At 40.3% G+C, this 16141-nt stretch overlaps 1 protein-coding gene and 1 long non-coding RNA gene across 2 annotated transcripts; both read left to right on the forward strand.

The window, feature by feature from the left end:
- The first annotated feature begins 3750 nt into the window (after window positions 1–3750).
- On the forward strand, window positions 3751–9966 carry LOC108930308 (sialic acid-binding Ig-like lectin 14). The gene is made up of 5 exons (XM_018745503.2): window positions 3751–3820; window positions 6625–6689; window positions 6809–7183; window positions 7305–7601; window positions 9863–9966. The coding sequence occupies exons 2-5, from the start codon at window positions 6644–6646 to the stop codon at window positions 9964–9966; spliced, it is 822 nt and encodes a 273-aa protein (XP_018601019.2). The 5' UTR covers window positions 3751–3820; window positions 6625–6643.
- A 1450-nt stretch (window positions 9967–11416) lies between these two features.
- Window positions 11417–12057, forward strand: LOC108930321 (uncharacterized). The gene is made up of 4 exons (XR_001965833.1): window positions 11417–11442; window positions 11596–11637; window positions 11729–11794; window positions 11919–12057. It is a non-coding gene; the product is annotated as an uncharacterized LOC108930321 (long non-coding RNA).
- Window positions 12058–16141: the final 4084 nt, after the last annotated feature.

Below are 16141 nucleotides of genomic sequence, written 5' to 3' on the forward strand. Positions count from 1 at the left end.
CCCGAGAACTACCAGAGAGCAGGACCCAACCAACCCTGCTGCGCCCCACCACCCCTCGCTCTGATTATATCTCCTATACATATATATATATATATATATATATATATAAGAACAAACAGTTTCAACGTATTTAAATAATCATCAGTAAATCAGCAAGAATGTTACTGATCTCATACAATCAGCCAGGCTAACAAAACAACAGGCTGTAAAAACAAGTCTACCACAAATTAATTAAAAGTAGTTCATCAGAATGCATCATTTCATACAGATTCATGATGCTCATTGGCTCTGTTGCTTGTACACACACTGTTTCCTGCTGTGTGCCCTTCAGTCAAGGTCTTGACCTAACAGGCACAATCTAAGACAACACAGGGTGCTTCCTCTTTTTCACACACACATCTGCAGCTGGTCAGGAAACTGTCAGCTGTCTACTAATAGAAATGAATGCACCTTTGACATTCAAGCATTCAAGAAAATTTCAGAAACACACACACACAGTCTGAAAGCGCTTGTCCTGAGCAGGGTCGCGGCGAGCCGGAGCAGAACCCGGCAGCACGGGGAGCAAACTAATACAGCCTGACGTTTAATATGAATTTGCATTTAATTTAATACTGAAGGAGGTGTGTATCAGGCCAGTTCAAAGACGTCCGTGTTCAACAATTGCGGTTTTGCACACATCACTGCTCTGAGGGGTGTAGGAGCCATCGACCGCAGATGCAAAGCAATACTTTGACTAATGAAAGACTTACTTCTGAGAAGTTTCCTTGTTGTCATGTCCTGGGATCCATTCACCTTTTCTTTTAGGGAGTCTTGCAGCGTGATCCTGTCTTCTTCATGGTGAAACCGGACTGCGTGAGTTCTGGATTCTCTGTTTCCCGTATCTGACCGGCTCGAAATTGTATGGTGTTTTGGGGAAGATTCCGATTTCCAGGTGACCCTCTTAGGTGCAGAGACCAAAAGTTTAGCACAAACAAAAGCAAACAAAATTTCAGTACCTGAATGAAGCGAAGCAAGAAATACTTGGAATGTGCTGAGTTTACCTTCTGCAGCACATCTTTTTGCAAGATAGCAGTTATTCTGCACAAAACACAATGCAAATTTTCAAAATTACTTTAAAATTGTTATATGAAGTGTTAAAGCCCTGATTTGGAAAAGTTACCATAATGTATTATGTAATGTAATGTGTAATATTCTTTGTTGCATTATTCTGTTCTCCTGTGAGCTATACATTGGTTTCTGTGACATCTGAGAAAAACACTGCTTGGCCAGAGCAAACAAACACGCACAGAAACACACACACACTGACTGAAGTGCTTGTCCCAAGCTGGGTTGTGGCAAGCCAGAGCCTAACCTGGCAACACAGGGCGTAGGGGACACACCCAGGACGGGACACCAGTCAGTCTGTCGCAAGGCATCCCAAGCGGGACTCAAACCCCTGACCCACCAGACGCCCCCCAGAGCAAGCAAAACACTGCTAAACTACAGAAATAAAAAGATTAACAAAATAAAACTAAATATGAACACATTATATTAAATGTGTAGCATGGTGATGTAACATATACTGCTGGGGCCTGCAGAGCCTGGGATGTGGGCTGACATACTCCTTTAACTCTTGCTGCGGCTGTGCAGTTTTCCTGCTCTCCCGTTTTTCTCTAGCGGAGCTTACTTGTCAACCCACAGTACGACCAAACATGTTTCACATTAATTGACTCTGAACTGCCCTTGTGTGTGAGGTGAACGACTGATTGCCCTGCAATGGACTGAGGTCTCCTTCCTGAAGGTTCACACCACTCTGCATTAGGGAATGCAGTTATCGAGAGTGGGTGGGTAAACAGGATAATTACACTGGGATCAGAGCAATGTTCATTGTCGCTGATTTTTGCCAGATTGCTCAGACTATTATTCGTTTCCCTGTATGCACACTATACAACATTCCACGTTTGCGTGTGCAGCAAGCACTGCTTTCCAGGTGCACAAACCCCCTACTTCCTGGCTGCTGTCGCATTCTAAGCAACAGAATGGAAAGTTTCATTCTTCACGCCAAATTTAACTTGTTTTAAAATGGTACACAAACAGATGCCGCACTGGCCAGAGGTTTAAAAAAAAAAAACTACATACACAGGACATCACAGGCCAAGTAAGTGAACATTTGGAATGTAAGAGCATACGGGGTCAAAACTTAATTTAATTTACATTGACATGTTTATTACTTATTTTTAATAGTATAAATCTGCTATTTCGGCTGTGATTTCAATTACTGACATTTAGGATTTAATAATTGTTGTGGCTGGTTGATGTTGACATCATGGGGAGAGAGTATTCAAAAGGTCTTTTTAGAGATGCTGACGTGTGGCTGTTTCCTGTTAGTCTACTTTAAAAATACTATCCATCCCCGTCCAGTGCAGGTCTTAGAAAAATCCAACCCCCCACCTTTACGAACCCTGCTTTTATATTTAAAAAAGTTTGTTATCCCTGATAGGGGGGTGCAGTGGGTTGGACCGGGTCCTACTCTCTGGTGGGTCTGGGGTTCGAGTCCCGCTTGGTGTGCCTTGCGGCGGACTGGCGTCCCGTCCTGGGTGTGTCCTCTCCCCTTTTGGCCTTCCGCCCTGTGTTGCCGGGTAGGCTCTGGTTCCCTGCGACCCCGTATGGGACAAGCGGTTCTGAAAATGTGTGTGTGTGATTTCTAACGAATTTAGCACAAATTGACAATGTAATAGTAACCAATAGCACACACACACACATTTTCAGAACCGCTTGTCCCATACGGGGTCACGGGGAACCGGAGCCTACCCGGTAACACAGGGCGTAAGGCCGAAAGGGGTGGGGGACACACCCAGGACGGGACGCCAGTCTGTTGCAAGGGACCCCAAGTGGGACTCGAACCCCAGACCCACCGGAGAACAGGACTGTGGTTCAACCCACTGCACCACCACACCCCCTCAGAGTCCAATAATCATGTCACTATTATCAGCTGTCTATATTTCCCTTTGAAAGCCCATCCGACCTAATCCAAATGGTTAAATATGATTTAGTGATGTAATCATGGTGTTGGATATCATTTTCTTGGGTTTTTTCATCTCCGATGTCTGATTTAACTTTGTAATATTGTTCAGTGTCACAGCACCTTCTTCAGTTTTTTTTTTTTACTTTATTCAATACCATAAGAATAAAATAAAACTTCCAATATTCCACATCACAAACATAAAATAACATCTTCACATTTCATTATAAAACCATCTCTCAACATAAACATGACAGAGCTTATTCACTTCTCCATACATCTTGGATCACCAGTACAAAGAGTAATAAACATCAGAATTTAAAAGCAAATATAAACTTCCATTATGACAAAAAGAACCTGGGACTTTAAAACCCTTCACAGCACCTTCTTCATACAGTAGCTAGTGTATGTGATAGCGGTCCTGGTATTTTTTTGACAATATTGCACATTTACAGAATTAAGTGGTTTGAACCCCAAGCATGCATTCACCACAAGAGCTGGGAGTGTGGCCTTTTCGGTTCTTAGTGTCTTTGAGTTCCGCTTTGTGAAAAAAAACATCACCCTCTAGTGCCTTCGTTTCCGTGCCATCAAAAATAACTATGTACAGTGTAGTTCAGTATGATTCATTCTATGTGCCAAAGAAGGATTGTGGGCAGGTAAGATGTGAAGGAACGTGTGTCTTAAGTGAAGGAAGTTGATGCTTAATAAACTGAGGGGTTCAGCTGAACATGTGTCTAAAGTCAGGCTCTAACAAAGTGTGTTGTAATATAAACCTGTGATTTTCACTCCTGTTCTCAGAAGTTGAAGGGGAAGAAAAAGGTAACAACATGATCAGTTTTTGCTTTAAACGCTGCATGTTAGAGAAGAGATGTACTTTGTATCACGTCATATTAAGGTTTCAGTTGCTCGCATAAAATTCTCACTTTTCCATCCCATTGCAGCTCCAGTTATTGTTTTGCTTTGTTTTTATTTTGAGATTTGATTCTAATTGCTCCAAAAAACTGGCATTTGCCAGGCAAAGCAATGACTTGGAGCTTGCTAGCCGTAGATTTTTGCTTCAGAGTAGTAAACACAGTTTACAGAATGATGAAATTCTGTGGAAAATAATGTCTGTTCTAAAACATGCTCACTTTCATGTTAATTTTTTCCTATAATTGTTATTTTGCGTGTGAACTTGAGTATTTTAGCTCACAATATTCTTATAAAATAGTGTTCCTCCTAATCCATTGTAAAACTCAAACATGTAGATGAAGAACTTTGGTTGAGAAATCTGAAATCAAAGCTAACTGATTGGTTCAGGATGTTTGCATTACCTCATTATTTTGAATAATTTTTATCAACTCTGCTGGTTTCAGGAATACTGTTGATTGTTTTCCTTTCCTATTTTTTATTTGCCAAAGCACCCAAGCCTTTACAATATAGCAATATTTGCTAACTAATGGATATACTAGTATTTTATAGTTCAGTTTTGGTCACACCATTCTGGAGTGAGTCAGGATGTGTTAAAAATTTTACTTTTATTTACTGCAACAATGTTTAGGCGCATGTATAAAAACGAGCAGTTACATACTGTACATGTCTTTGGATCCCATGGATCAAAACTGCTTCTGGGCACTTACAGTATGTCAAGTACCGTATTTTCCTGTATCTGATATATATCTGCATAATGTATGTGTCATATTTTGAGAAGAATTGTGGAACAAGGTACTGCTTTCAAGGGGGGTGCAGTGGGTTGGACTTGGTCCTGCTTTCTGGGGGGTCTGGGGTTCAAGTCCTGCTTGGGGTACCTTGCGACGGACTGTCGCCCTGTCCTGGGTGTGTCCCCTCCAGCCTTATGCCCTCTGTTTGCTGGGTTAGGCTCCAACTCCCTGTGACCCTGTATGGAACAAGCAGTTCAGATTATGTGTGTGTGTGTATGTGTGTACTGCTTTTATGAATTGAGTATTTTGTGGTTTTGCATGGATCAGCAAATATTTGTGATAATTAAATCAGGGAAATGTGCATTGTCACTCAGAGGGAAATGGAATGGTGTGGAGTTCAGAGGTGTTTCTCCAGAGCGCGTGCACCACTTTTATTTTATGCTTATATTCCTGATTCACTGCAACTTCAGGTCAACAAATTTTATTCAAAAAGAGAGGTAATATCCATGGTCTTGCAATATCATCTGGGACCATTACTACAAAATTGGAAATCAAAATGCAGGTGTTGGAGATGTTAATGAAAAGTAATAGATTTAAACACCCTGCAGGTGATATGAAATAAAATTAACAATATTTTGACACTTGCGATCTACAAGCTTATAGATTCTTTGATAAGAACAGTTATCCTACAGTCTACTAATATAATCCACATCCATAAAAATATTTTCTTGGGCCTGAAAGCCAGCAAAACAGTATGTTTCTGTAATGTTTAGCAAACAGAAGTGTGGTGCCCTAGTATTGACACTAAAGGAAAGGATCTGCTGCAACTGTATTTTCCTCTTTCCACCCTTTTTCCCTAGGCTGTTATTCTACTGTGGTATAGTGAATCTTAGTATACTGTGTATATCTTGTGGTACAGTAAATCCAGGGGCAGTGGGCATGCTGTTTCAGTTCACAGCCACTGGGGTGCCACTAAAAGCCAAACACACACACACACACACACACACACTATCTGAACGCTTGTCCCATAAGGGGTCACGGGGAACTGGAGCCTAACCCAGCAACTCAGGGCGTAAGGCTGGAGGGGGAGGGGACACACCCAGGACGGGACGCCAGTCCATCGCAAGGCACCCCAAGCAGGACTCGAACCCCAGACCCACCGGAGAGCAGGACCCAGTCCAACCTACTGCGCCAGTGGCCAGAAAAGCCGAACAAAGAAACGACATCTCCTTCTCGCTCCTTCTGTCATTGGGAGAACTTAGCAAAATGGGATTGGTTGTAGTTTGGTGGAAAACATTACACACAAGACAGTAACAATATACAAAATGGCCACAATATGCAAATAATAATAACAAAGTCTAAGTATACAACAGTATACATCACATGAGTAGATGCATAAAAGTTTATCAGTTCAAGAATTCACAAAATTATTAAACATTTACATGTTTATTATGTTAAGAGATAAGGTGAGAAGTGAGTCTGAAAGAGGTGAGTTTTGAGACCCTTCTTAAATGCTGATTGAGATTCAGCAGCTCTGAGTGACAGAGGGAGGGAAAAAAACATGCTTTTTATTCTGGATCTTTTTTGCATGGGACCACCAAGCAGGCAGAGGTGGAGGAGCGTAGCTACACAAAGACATGTATACACATGAAAAGGTTGGTGTTCAGTAACTATGAACCTCCTGGTTTTAATATCAGTAATCACTGAATTGTTTTTCAGAAAAAAAGTCTACTAGGCACAACATCAATGTTTCTAGGTGTTTCAAAGGCGTAGATTTCATCAGATTTTGGGAAATGAATGTTATCATGGCTGGTTTTCTAGGCACTGGACCAATTTTCAGGTTTCTAACTTGCTGATGGTTGGGAAAGGAACAATTCCTTTAAATTATGCTTTTGATGATATTGCTTCTTTCATCAGTATGAAAATTAATTTCTTGTGAACACATTTAATTCTTTTTTCTGTGCTTCTGTTCTTGATTTTCAGTCACTGAACAACATAAAATATGGATGTACTCACAAGACTGGTGCTGTATTTTTTCTCCCTCCAAGGTAATCATAATTTACTTCAAACTCCAGATTCACATTATTAGCCAATCTCTCCTAGCTATCCCATACCAGTTTCAGCAGATTCTCTCGGAACTAATTCTACCCACATTTTGTTTCAACAGCTCTCTGCTGTCCTGTGTCCTGTGCTGAATGGGAGGCAGAAGTCATTAAGAAGATAGAGGTTTTGACCACATCCTGTGTAGTGATACCCTGCAGCTTTGAATACCCTGGTGTCCAAAAGTCCCATTCGCAACTCAGGGGAATATGGTACAGTGGGAATGCAAGAGATAAATTCATTTACCATGAAGATGATACAAAAATAGTGGAGAACTTCAAAGGTCGCACAAAGATGGTGGGAGATCTGGGCTCAAAGAACTGCACTTTAGAAATCGTTGAATTTAAAAACCACGATGCTGGTCCATATTGCTTCAGGATTGAAATTCCTGGTGGAGAAAACTTTTCTTATAAGGATAATTGTGCTCAGGTCTTTGTCACTGGTATGTTTACTTTTATATAACTTTTCCTCCACATTGAGAGTGCATGTTTTATTTGGTCAAAAATCACAAAGGTGGCCTGAATTGTGTCATCTTTAAAACCTCTGGATTCTCGTTTACACAGAAAAACCTGAAGAGCCAAAACTCCATTATCGTGAAAAAGCCTATGAGGGGAGCCCCTATGCCATCACCTGCTCTGTCATTCACACTTGCCCTTCTCACATGCCTGAGCTCACCTGGAGTCGGGGCGGTAAAGAAGAGGTCACCACCCACTACAAAAGCATCGGTGAAGGAAAGTGGGAGGTCCAGTCTCTGCTGACCTTTGTTCCAAACGAACATGACGATGACGCTGATATCACTTGCGCTGCAAATTTCTATGGAGGGATGAATAGTGAGAGCAAAATGAATCTGCGTGTCAAACGTGAGTTATGCTATTGCTAATCAGAGATTGAAGCAGTCAGGACAGCTGTATTTTTTTGTGAGCTGTACCATTATACCACTACAGGTTTCACTCATTTAGTGGAGGCTCTTTTGCAAGAATAGCAGTGAATGGGCTAATGTAATTTGTACTGTGAAATTCGCATATCAAACTGTTAACTGCTGAGAAATACCTTAAAAGAACAGATAAGTGACTTGTTGATGTTGAACCAGAAAAACAAGCAACCTTCTCCCTGACACACAGCATGGCTTCATCTCTGCATCTCAGCTGCAAATAAAAGTTTACATGTATCAAAACTGGGGGGCAAGCTGTTTCAGACAGTGTGAGTGTGTATTTAAACTTGAAGTGATAAAACATACAGTGTCTTGACAGGCAAGGTCATCTTTAATATTGATACACATAATGACTTTGCGTACACACTTTCTCTGAACCACTTGTCCCATATGGGGTCATGGGGAACCAGAGCATAACCCAACAACTCAGGGCACAAGGCTGGAGGGGGAGGGACACCCCAGGACAGGACCCAGTCCATCCCAAGGCATCCCAAGCAGACTTGAACCCAGACCCACCAGAGAGCAGGACCTGGTCCAACCCACTGCGCCCCACACGCCCCTTGACTTTGTATAACTACTTCTAATTATTTGCTTGTTGATGCAGATGGGCAACGTTTTTTTTTTTTTAAAAGGAGCCACTTAAAATAAGTAGCTGCCTCATGTAATACCATTCTCTACAGCCAGTGCTACTTCACTGCTACTGCTACTTAATTTTTCTTGATGTATTAATGATTACTTGTAATAAATGTTTGCACTGTATGTGGGCTGCTGTAATTTAAACAAAATTATGCAGATATTTTGTCACATTTGATATTAATCATACAAATATAGATTTTTTTTAAATCAAATCCCTTAGGGCACAGAGCTTTTATTAATCTGATTTAAACTTCTGTTCATTTTTTTGTGCTTGTGCACGCATTATACTTTAATGTATTGATTCCAGTCTTTGGTACTTGAACACACGCAGGACAGATGTATAATATTTGCACCTATTTTAGTTTTAGTTGTAATTATCTTTTCAATAATGTTCATTCTTAATTTTGACCCGTTAACTTTAAACTTCTATTTCTGTTGTAGTAATTACTAAAACTATCAGTGTCTGTCATTCTCAGACTTAATTTCTTTGAGAAGGAAAAAAACTGAAAGATTGCTTTTTCAAACCTTTTGTCATTGTACAAATGCATTTATCTCTATTCTGATGCCATTAACCTAAGGAAACATGGGTTTAAATGGAGGAATTAACCTAATTATGTTTATTATTTGGCTTAAGCAAGTTACCACCATTGTTACTTGGAAGTCTTACTACAACTTGGATTACTGCTCCAATAATTTATAAGATGGAAATATTACAGGAAAAAATCTACAACATCTGGTTTATCCATCAAGGAACGAAGATAAATATAAGAACTGTGTTTTTTGCTCAGCTATTACAGTGCACTTTCTTTTCCTGCAGCATTATGATACAGATGGGGGGGCGCGGTGGCGCAGTGGGTTGAACCGGGTCCTGCTCTCCAGTAGGTTTGGGGTTTGGTTGGACCAGGTCCTGCTTTCTGGTAGGTTTGGGGTTTAAGTCCCGCTTGGGGTGCCTTGCGACCTACTGGCACCCCGTCCTGGGTGTGTCCCCCCCAACCTCTTGCCCTGTGTTGCTGGGTTAGGCTCCGGCTCCCCACGACCCCATATGGGACAAGCGGTTTCAGATGATGCGTGTATGTATATTATGATACAGACATTTCCATAATGACAACAGGGTATAGAATAATGTTCAGTGTTTTCCTGAATTTATAAATGAATTTTTTACATTGACTGTGTGACTGCTGTTACTTTTTGATACACTGTGTCATGAGTGTCAGTGTCTCATCTTGTGTTTACTTTTAGGCTTATTCGGTTAACCTTACTGTGTAGTGTTATGTTTGATATGTTTTATAACTCTGAGTTTATTGAGTTTATAATAGGTAAATATGTAACAAGATTTCTAAATTGTAGTCATTAATTAAAACTGAATTTGAATATATTTTGTTTAGGTGAACAAAAAATAACAGATTACAAAAATTTCCTCTGTGTATTTATTGCAATAAGATTTTGCCAATATAAATATCTAGGAATCAGATTTATTATGATGATTAGAAAATTAGAGAAATTCATATGAATATGTTGTTAAAACCAGTTTTTTTTTTTGTTCTTTTTCTGAAGTTAAGGGGAACACTTTGCATATCACCATCCCTGTGGCAGCTGTAGGAGCTACTGTAGTCCTTTTTGGAGGACTGTGCTTTTTGATGAGAAGAAAATACAAGTAAGTCATTCAGAACTTTCCTTTAAATGTCATTAATTTGATCACAGTGCAAATCAGACATCAAATTGATGTAATTTCTTCAAATTCACTAGGTAAATTAAGGAATAATATATCTGTTGGTTTAAAGGCATTTTTAGCCTAGGAGACAATGTGAGTATGGGGGGTGCGGTGGCGCAGTGGGTTGGACCACAGTCCTGCTCTCCGGTGGGTCTGGGGTTCAAGTCCCGCTTGGGGTGCCTTGCGGCGGACTGGCGTCCTGTCCTGGGTGTGTCCCCTTCCCCCTCCGGCCTTACGCCCTGTGTTGCCGGGTAGGCTCCGGTTCCCTGTGACCCCGTAAGGGACAAGCGGTTCTGAAAATGTGTGTGTGTGTGTGTGTGTGTGTGTGTGTGTGAGACAATGTGAGTCATTGTCAGTTGTTTAACAAGCCCTTCATTCTGTTCAGTTTATTGCCACCTCTGCATGTATTCGTTTATTAATATAATTAGCACTCTGAAACAACCGTTTGAAGCTTCCTCCCTTCATTTGGCTGCATAAGGTCAAAGTGTTGCACTATAGTATTTGACATTTCTCCATATTTATTGTTGGCTTCCACTTCCAGGAAACACATCGCAGATCTTAAAGCACAAGGTGATAATAGGCAAGTAACCAAAGTACAGCATTTTGTTCCTTAAATAAATAGTATATATTTTCCCATCTTATTTACTTAAATAGATGTTTTTTTGCCGAGTCTTTACAGTGAACCACTGCATGGTTTATCTTTATTTTTATACAGATGTATGATTACTAAAACATGGCAAGTTCAGCACATTTCTTAGAGGCGAGGTCATGCATGTGTACAAATAACATATATAATAGAATATATGCATGTACATAATATAAACAGATTATTTTTGTGTATTGCTTCATATGATTATATATTTGATTAATAGCAGATATACATAGACACTTCCTGTTCCAGTTTAAACAGAATTTATTTACAATATTTACTCAGTATTGAACGTAATAATTAATTGAAAAGCTAAAGTAACGCAATGGCATGATTTTCTTTTTCACCAGTACCTCTTTGTGGAGCCAATTTCTCAACTCTCTCGCAGGTAGGAAGTTGGTCATATGATGCTGAATAAATATATCTAATTGACACAGCCACATTCTATTTAACATTGTTGTGATTCTGGCAAATATTTTAATTGGTCAGCTCCTTTAAGTGATCAAGTAATGATTTTTAGAAATTTACTTATTTCATGCTATCATGTATCACTTATTATTTAACCTACAGAAGAAGCCCTAATGGTTTTGTGGAAGAACGATCTCGACCAGAAAGAAGGCAAGAAAATCTCTGAACTTTTCTAGACCTATGCAATTTTGTCACCTTAAACATTTTTAAAATTACAGATTCAATCAAATTGACATAAGAACAATTCACTGTGTGAATAACAATAATCATTTTTATGAACAGGTCATTTTGGAACAGATTTTCCAGGTTGGTTCACAGTTAATTATGAATATTATTATATTTTATTTTGCATTACATTATGGCTGAACATCACCCTCTTGCACCCAGCGGTTATTACATTTTTTTCTCCTTGATCATGTTCTCGCTGACGTTGTTTGAAGTTCTCTTATTTTCTTACAGAAGAGGAAACCCTAATACTATGAACATGAATGTAAATTACAGGTACATTTTTACTTTACATAAAATCTTATTAATTTTTATCTGATAAAATTAAGGCATAGGCAGTAATGCCAAAAAAAACTGTATTTTTCAGTTTAAATAATGACAGCGTCACCTGTGGTAAATCTGCCCCCAAACCACGCCTTCCATCTCCTGAAAGGTAATTTGGATTAGGTGAAGATTCAGTATCTTCTGTCCTTTTTAAATCTGACAAACTTAGTTTTATGAATTAGGATGTTTACGTAATATAAGGTCTCACACTTTTAAAAAACATTTTGTTTTAGCCACCCTAAATTCGACTGTGGAAAGATGACTGGGAAAAAATTTGATGAGGTATGTATTTCTCCTTTCTGAGTTTATCTGCTGTGGATTAGCAAATCATGGGTACACCTAAAAGGGCACAGCGTGAGGATTGTTGGGAAAGTGCAGCTTAATAGACACAACATCAGTGCTTAGACAGAGGACAATTGGCCCTCAAACAATTTGCGATCTTGGGAGCAGGAAATACTCATGGGCTGGAGAACCAGCGTTGAGAATCCCTTACTACTAACTGGGACATGTGAAAGCACTACTGCCCCTCAAATTTTAGCTTCCCACTGCAGTTTTACAGGTGAAATGTCTAATGTCTAAAAGAAGATGGTAATAACTGTTTCTTTCTTTTTGAAACTACAGCCAGATGATGATTATGTTAACTCTGCTGAACTCAATATATATGGGAATATGTAGGCAATCCAATGTGCTCAACCTGGAGAAACAAAAAAGAAGATCTATAAGTTTTTTTTTTTTCAATCTTTGACAGTTGGTGTTCTTATTTCTTGTCATTTACTTTTTCTTTTTCCACTCAAGATCAATTTTGGTCATTTAATTGAGTATGGTATCTATTTAACAAAAGTGAAAATAATATGTAGCTAATGGAAACTATGAACGTTTGCAGAACTTTTGATTTCAGTCATGTTGGATTCCAAAACCTTTTTTGCAATTTGTAAGTGTACTTTTTTTTTTTTTTTATGTTTATTGCACTGGTAAATAAAAAGCCAAAATTCGTTTTTGAAATACTGTGCCTTTTAATGCAGGGATTTAAAATGTAGGTAAACTATTCAGCTGCAGTGAAATTGTTCCATACAGATAAATTTCCAGAAAAAAGGTTTAATCTTAATTGGACAGCAATAATGTATATTATTAATTCTATGCTTGCATACTTGAACATGTTCTATCAAAACAATATATTAGTATGTTTTTTATGTATTTACTGGCCTGAACAGCATGTCTTTGGACTGTGGGAGGAAATCCATGCAGACATGGGGAGAACCTGTAAACTCCACACAAACTGAGCAGGCTTCAAACCTATGTCTTATCTCTCCACCCAGGCACTGTGAGACAGCAGCGCTAGTCGCTGTGCCGCCCTTAGCATTTTCTGTTATGTTTTAGTTTTCTTATTTCCACAGTCTCTGACCTTTTCAGGTCTACAAAGTAAATCCATTTCTATTGGGTGGAGTGTTCACAGGTTTTAAAGGTAATGGGTTCTTATGAATTGGTCTTATTTGGTTAATTATCTCTATTATGTTGTCACCAAAATACACACACATTGTCTACAACCGCTTGCAGCGAACTGGAGCCTAACCTGGCAACGGAGGGTGCAAGGGTGGAGGGGGAGGGGACATACCCTGGACAAGATGCCAGTCCATCACAAGGCACCCCAAGCAGGACTTGATCCCCAGGCCCACCAGAGAGCAGACCACAGAGCAGGCCCCAGCCAAACCTGCTGCGCTGCCGCATCCCCTCCGAAATGCAGCATAGTAATACATTTTCTTAACACACAAAGAATTATCTTGATCCTTTAAACATAAACATAAACTAAGTGGCTTAAGAAAAAATATGTAGATGCAGCTCGCCAGCAACAGTGTTTGACACTTGTCTGAAAGAACATAAAAAGTGTAATCTTTGTCAATAATTTCAAATTGTAAACTAATAATTACCAGTAGACTAGTAAAAACTAGTAAAACTAGTGATGCAATTACAAATCAAGCCTTGTACTGAATCCAAATAATTATACCATGTCCCTTTTTAAAACAATACAATGGTCAAGTATACTTATTGTAATAGTGTACCCAACACATGCCACAAGATCATTTATATTGAAATTGCACATTAAAGTTTTGTATCACAGTCCAGTTTTACACTTACATCTTACGCAGAAGGATCATATAACCTTCAGTTGCTTTTGCTTTGTGCTTTTAATTGTGATACATATTCTAACGACCCGCGTTACTGTGTTTAAGTGGGAAATTGTTTCGTGTAAATAGTTGCATTGTGGGTAATTTGTCAATAGCATGTGTAACCAATGGGGGCACTTATGGGAGAAATGATGGGGTGACTATGTCTGCCAGGGTGTTGGAGAAAGCCTTGGAGTGAGAAGGCTGGTTGTAGGGGCAGGTTGGAAAGCAATAGGGTCTTTGGCCCATGAGTATTATTTTCTGGAACTTGTGTTCAAATAAACTGTTCAGGGTGAATGCTGCTTCTGTGTCCTTCTTTGCCCATCCAAGCCCATGGTGCTGTGTGCTACAATATTTTGCTTCATATTCTAGTAAATGTTTTCGCATGGGCAGTCAGTTTACCCCCTATGTTTCCTGTGTTTCTTATAATAAACAAATGACTGCATGCCAGCTTGTTAATGCATTTCACACTTCCTCCCCACATGAAAATGTACTTAATATACTTAGATTTGACCGGTAAGAAGAGTTCCCCTTTTATTTTAAAATGACAGCGCACATATGGAAAAGATGCAAGCCATTTCACAGCTGCTATTTGGCTGTGGGTGGTACATATATTCCTTGTTTGTGGTTGCAGAGAAGTGTGAATTTATTGCCCTTCAGCTCTAGAAAGACTCTGCTACAGGATGACAGTTCCTTTTTCTTGACAGTGATGAAAACTCAACTTGTCAATCGGTTTTTCACTTTGTTATTTTTACTATAAATTATATGTATTTTCTTGTTGCCATTGTTATACATTATACACACATTTTCTGAACTGCTTGTCCCAGACGGGGTCGCGGAGCCTACCCGGCAACACAGGGCGTAAGGGAAGAGGACACACCCAGGATGGGACGCCAGCCCGTCGCAAGGCACCCCAAGCAGGACTTGAACCCCAGACCCACTGGAGAGCAGGACCCGGTCCAACCCACTGCGCCACCGCACCCCCCTCTGTTATATATTATATTTAATATATATTTGAAATATTTATTCATTTAACTATCTCTCTGACCTGTGATGGGCTAGTGTCAAGTGCAGGCTGTACCGTGACTCACTTCTACCTGGGAGGTGTTTAAGAATGTTGCCATGCGCAAGGACTGTACTGTTGACCTAGATGACTACACGTTAGCAGTAACCAGTTACATTAGCACCTGCATCAAGAACACTATGCCCACCAAACAGATCTGGACATACCCCAATCAAAAGCCGTGGATAAACTGTGAAGTTCGATCCATGCTGCGTGCTAACTCTACTGCATTCGTCTCAGGCAATGCCAGTGACTACAAGAAGGCCAGGTATGATCTTCGAAGAGCCATTAGGGCTGCCAAGAGGGAATACAGACTGAGATTGGAGTGTCATTACACTACTGCTGACACCCCGCATGTGGCAGGGATTACAGAACACCACAGACTATCGGAGCAGAGGCAGGTGTGAGATCACTGACAGCCGCATCACACCTGACAAACTCAACAAATTCTTGCCTGTTTCGAGGTCTTGAACAACGAACCACTGGGTGTTAAACTGACTGGTGGGAACACACAGAACCCACCAATCATGGTCACATCTGCAGAAGTGGCAAAGACTTTTGGGAAGACAGACCCACGGAAATCAGCCGGAACAGACAACATCCCTCGACGGGTACTTAGAACCTGCTCATTGGTGCTAGCTGATGTTTTACGGATATATTCAATTGTCCCTTGCACAAGCCTCAATTCCACCTGCTTAAAGAGGACCACTATCCTGCCGCTGCCAAAAAATAATAAAGCATCCTACCTCAATGACTATCGAGCCGTCGCACTGACTGCAATAGTTATGAAGTGCTTCGAGAGAATCGCCATGAGGTACATCCAGACCATCACTCCAGACACTCTGGACCCTCTCCAGTTTGCATACAGACGGAACAGATCCACAGAGGACACCTTCAGCACAACAATACACACTGCCCTCACCCACCTGGAAAACAAGGATAGCTATGTTCGAATGCTGTTTATTGACTACAGCTCAGCATTTAACACAGTAATACCTTCAAAGCTCACCAACAAGCTTCACAATCTTGGTGTGCCACCCACCCTCTGCAACTGGGTTCTGGACTTTCTAAGACCCCAGTCCGTTAGAATTGCGAACCACACATCCAGGTCAATAACCATAAACACAGGAACTCCGCAGGGCTGCGTGCTGAGCCGCATGCTCTACGCACTCTTCATCCATGATTGTGTGGCCTCCCAGAACAACACCAGCATCATCAAATTTGCTGATGA

The sequence above is a fragment of the Scleropages formosus genome, unplaced genomic scaffold (genome assembly GCF_900964775.1).
Source record: "Scleropages formosus unplaced genomic scaffold, fSclFor1.1, whole genome shotgun sequence".
Lineage (NCBI taxonomy): Eukaryota > Metazoa > Chordata > Actinopteri > Osteoglossiformes > Osteoglossidae > Scleropages > Scleropages formosus.

Bases quoted from the DNA above. Each gene is read 5' to 3' on its own strand.
- LOC108930308 (XM_018745503.2), top strand. From the start codon at position 6,644: ATGGATGTACTCACAAGACTGGTGCTGTATTTTTTCTCCCTCCAAG. The intron at 6,690-6,808 runs GTAATCATAATT...TTGTTTCAACAG, and splicing joins GTATTTTTTCTCCCTCCAAG to CTCTCTGCTGTCCTGTGTCC. The intron at 7,184-7,304 runs GTATGTTTACTT...TCGTTTACACAG, and splicing joins TGCTCAGGTCTTTGTCACTG to AAAAACCTGAAGAGCCAAAA.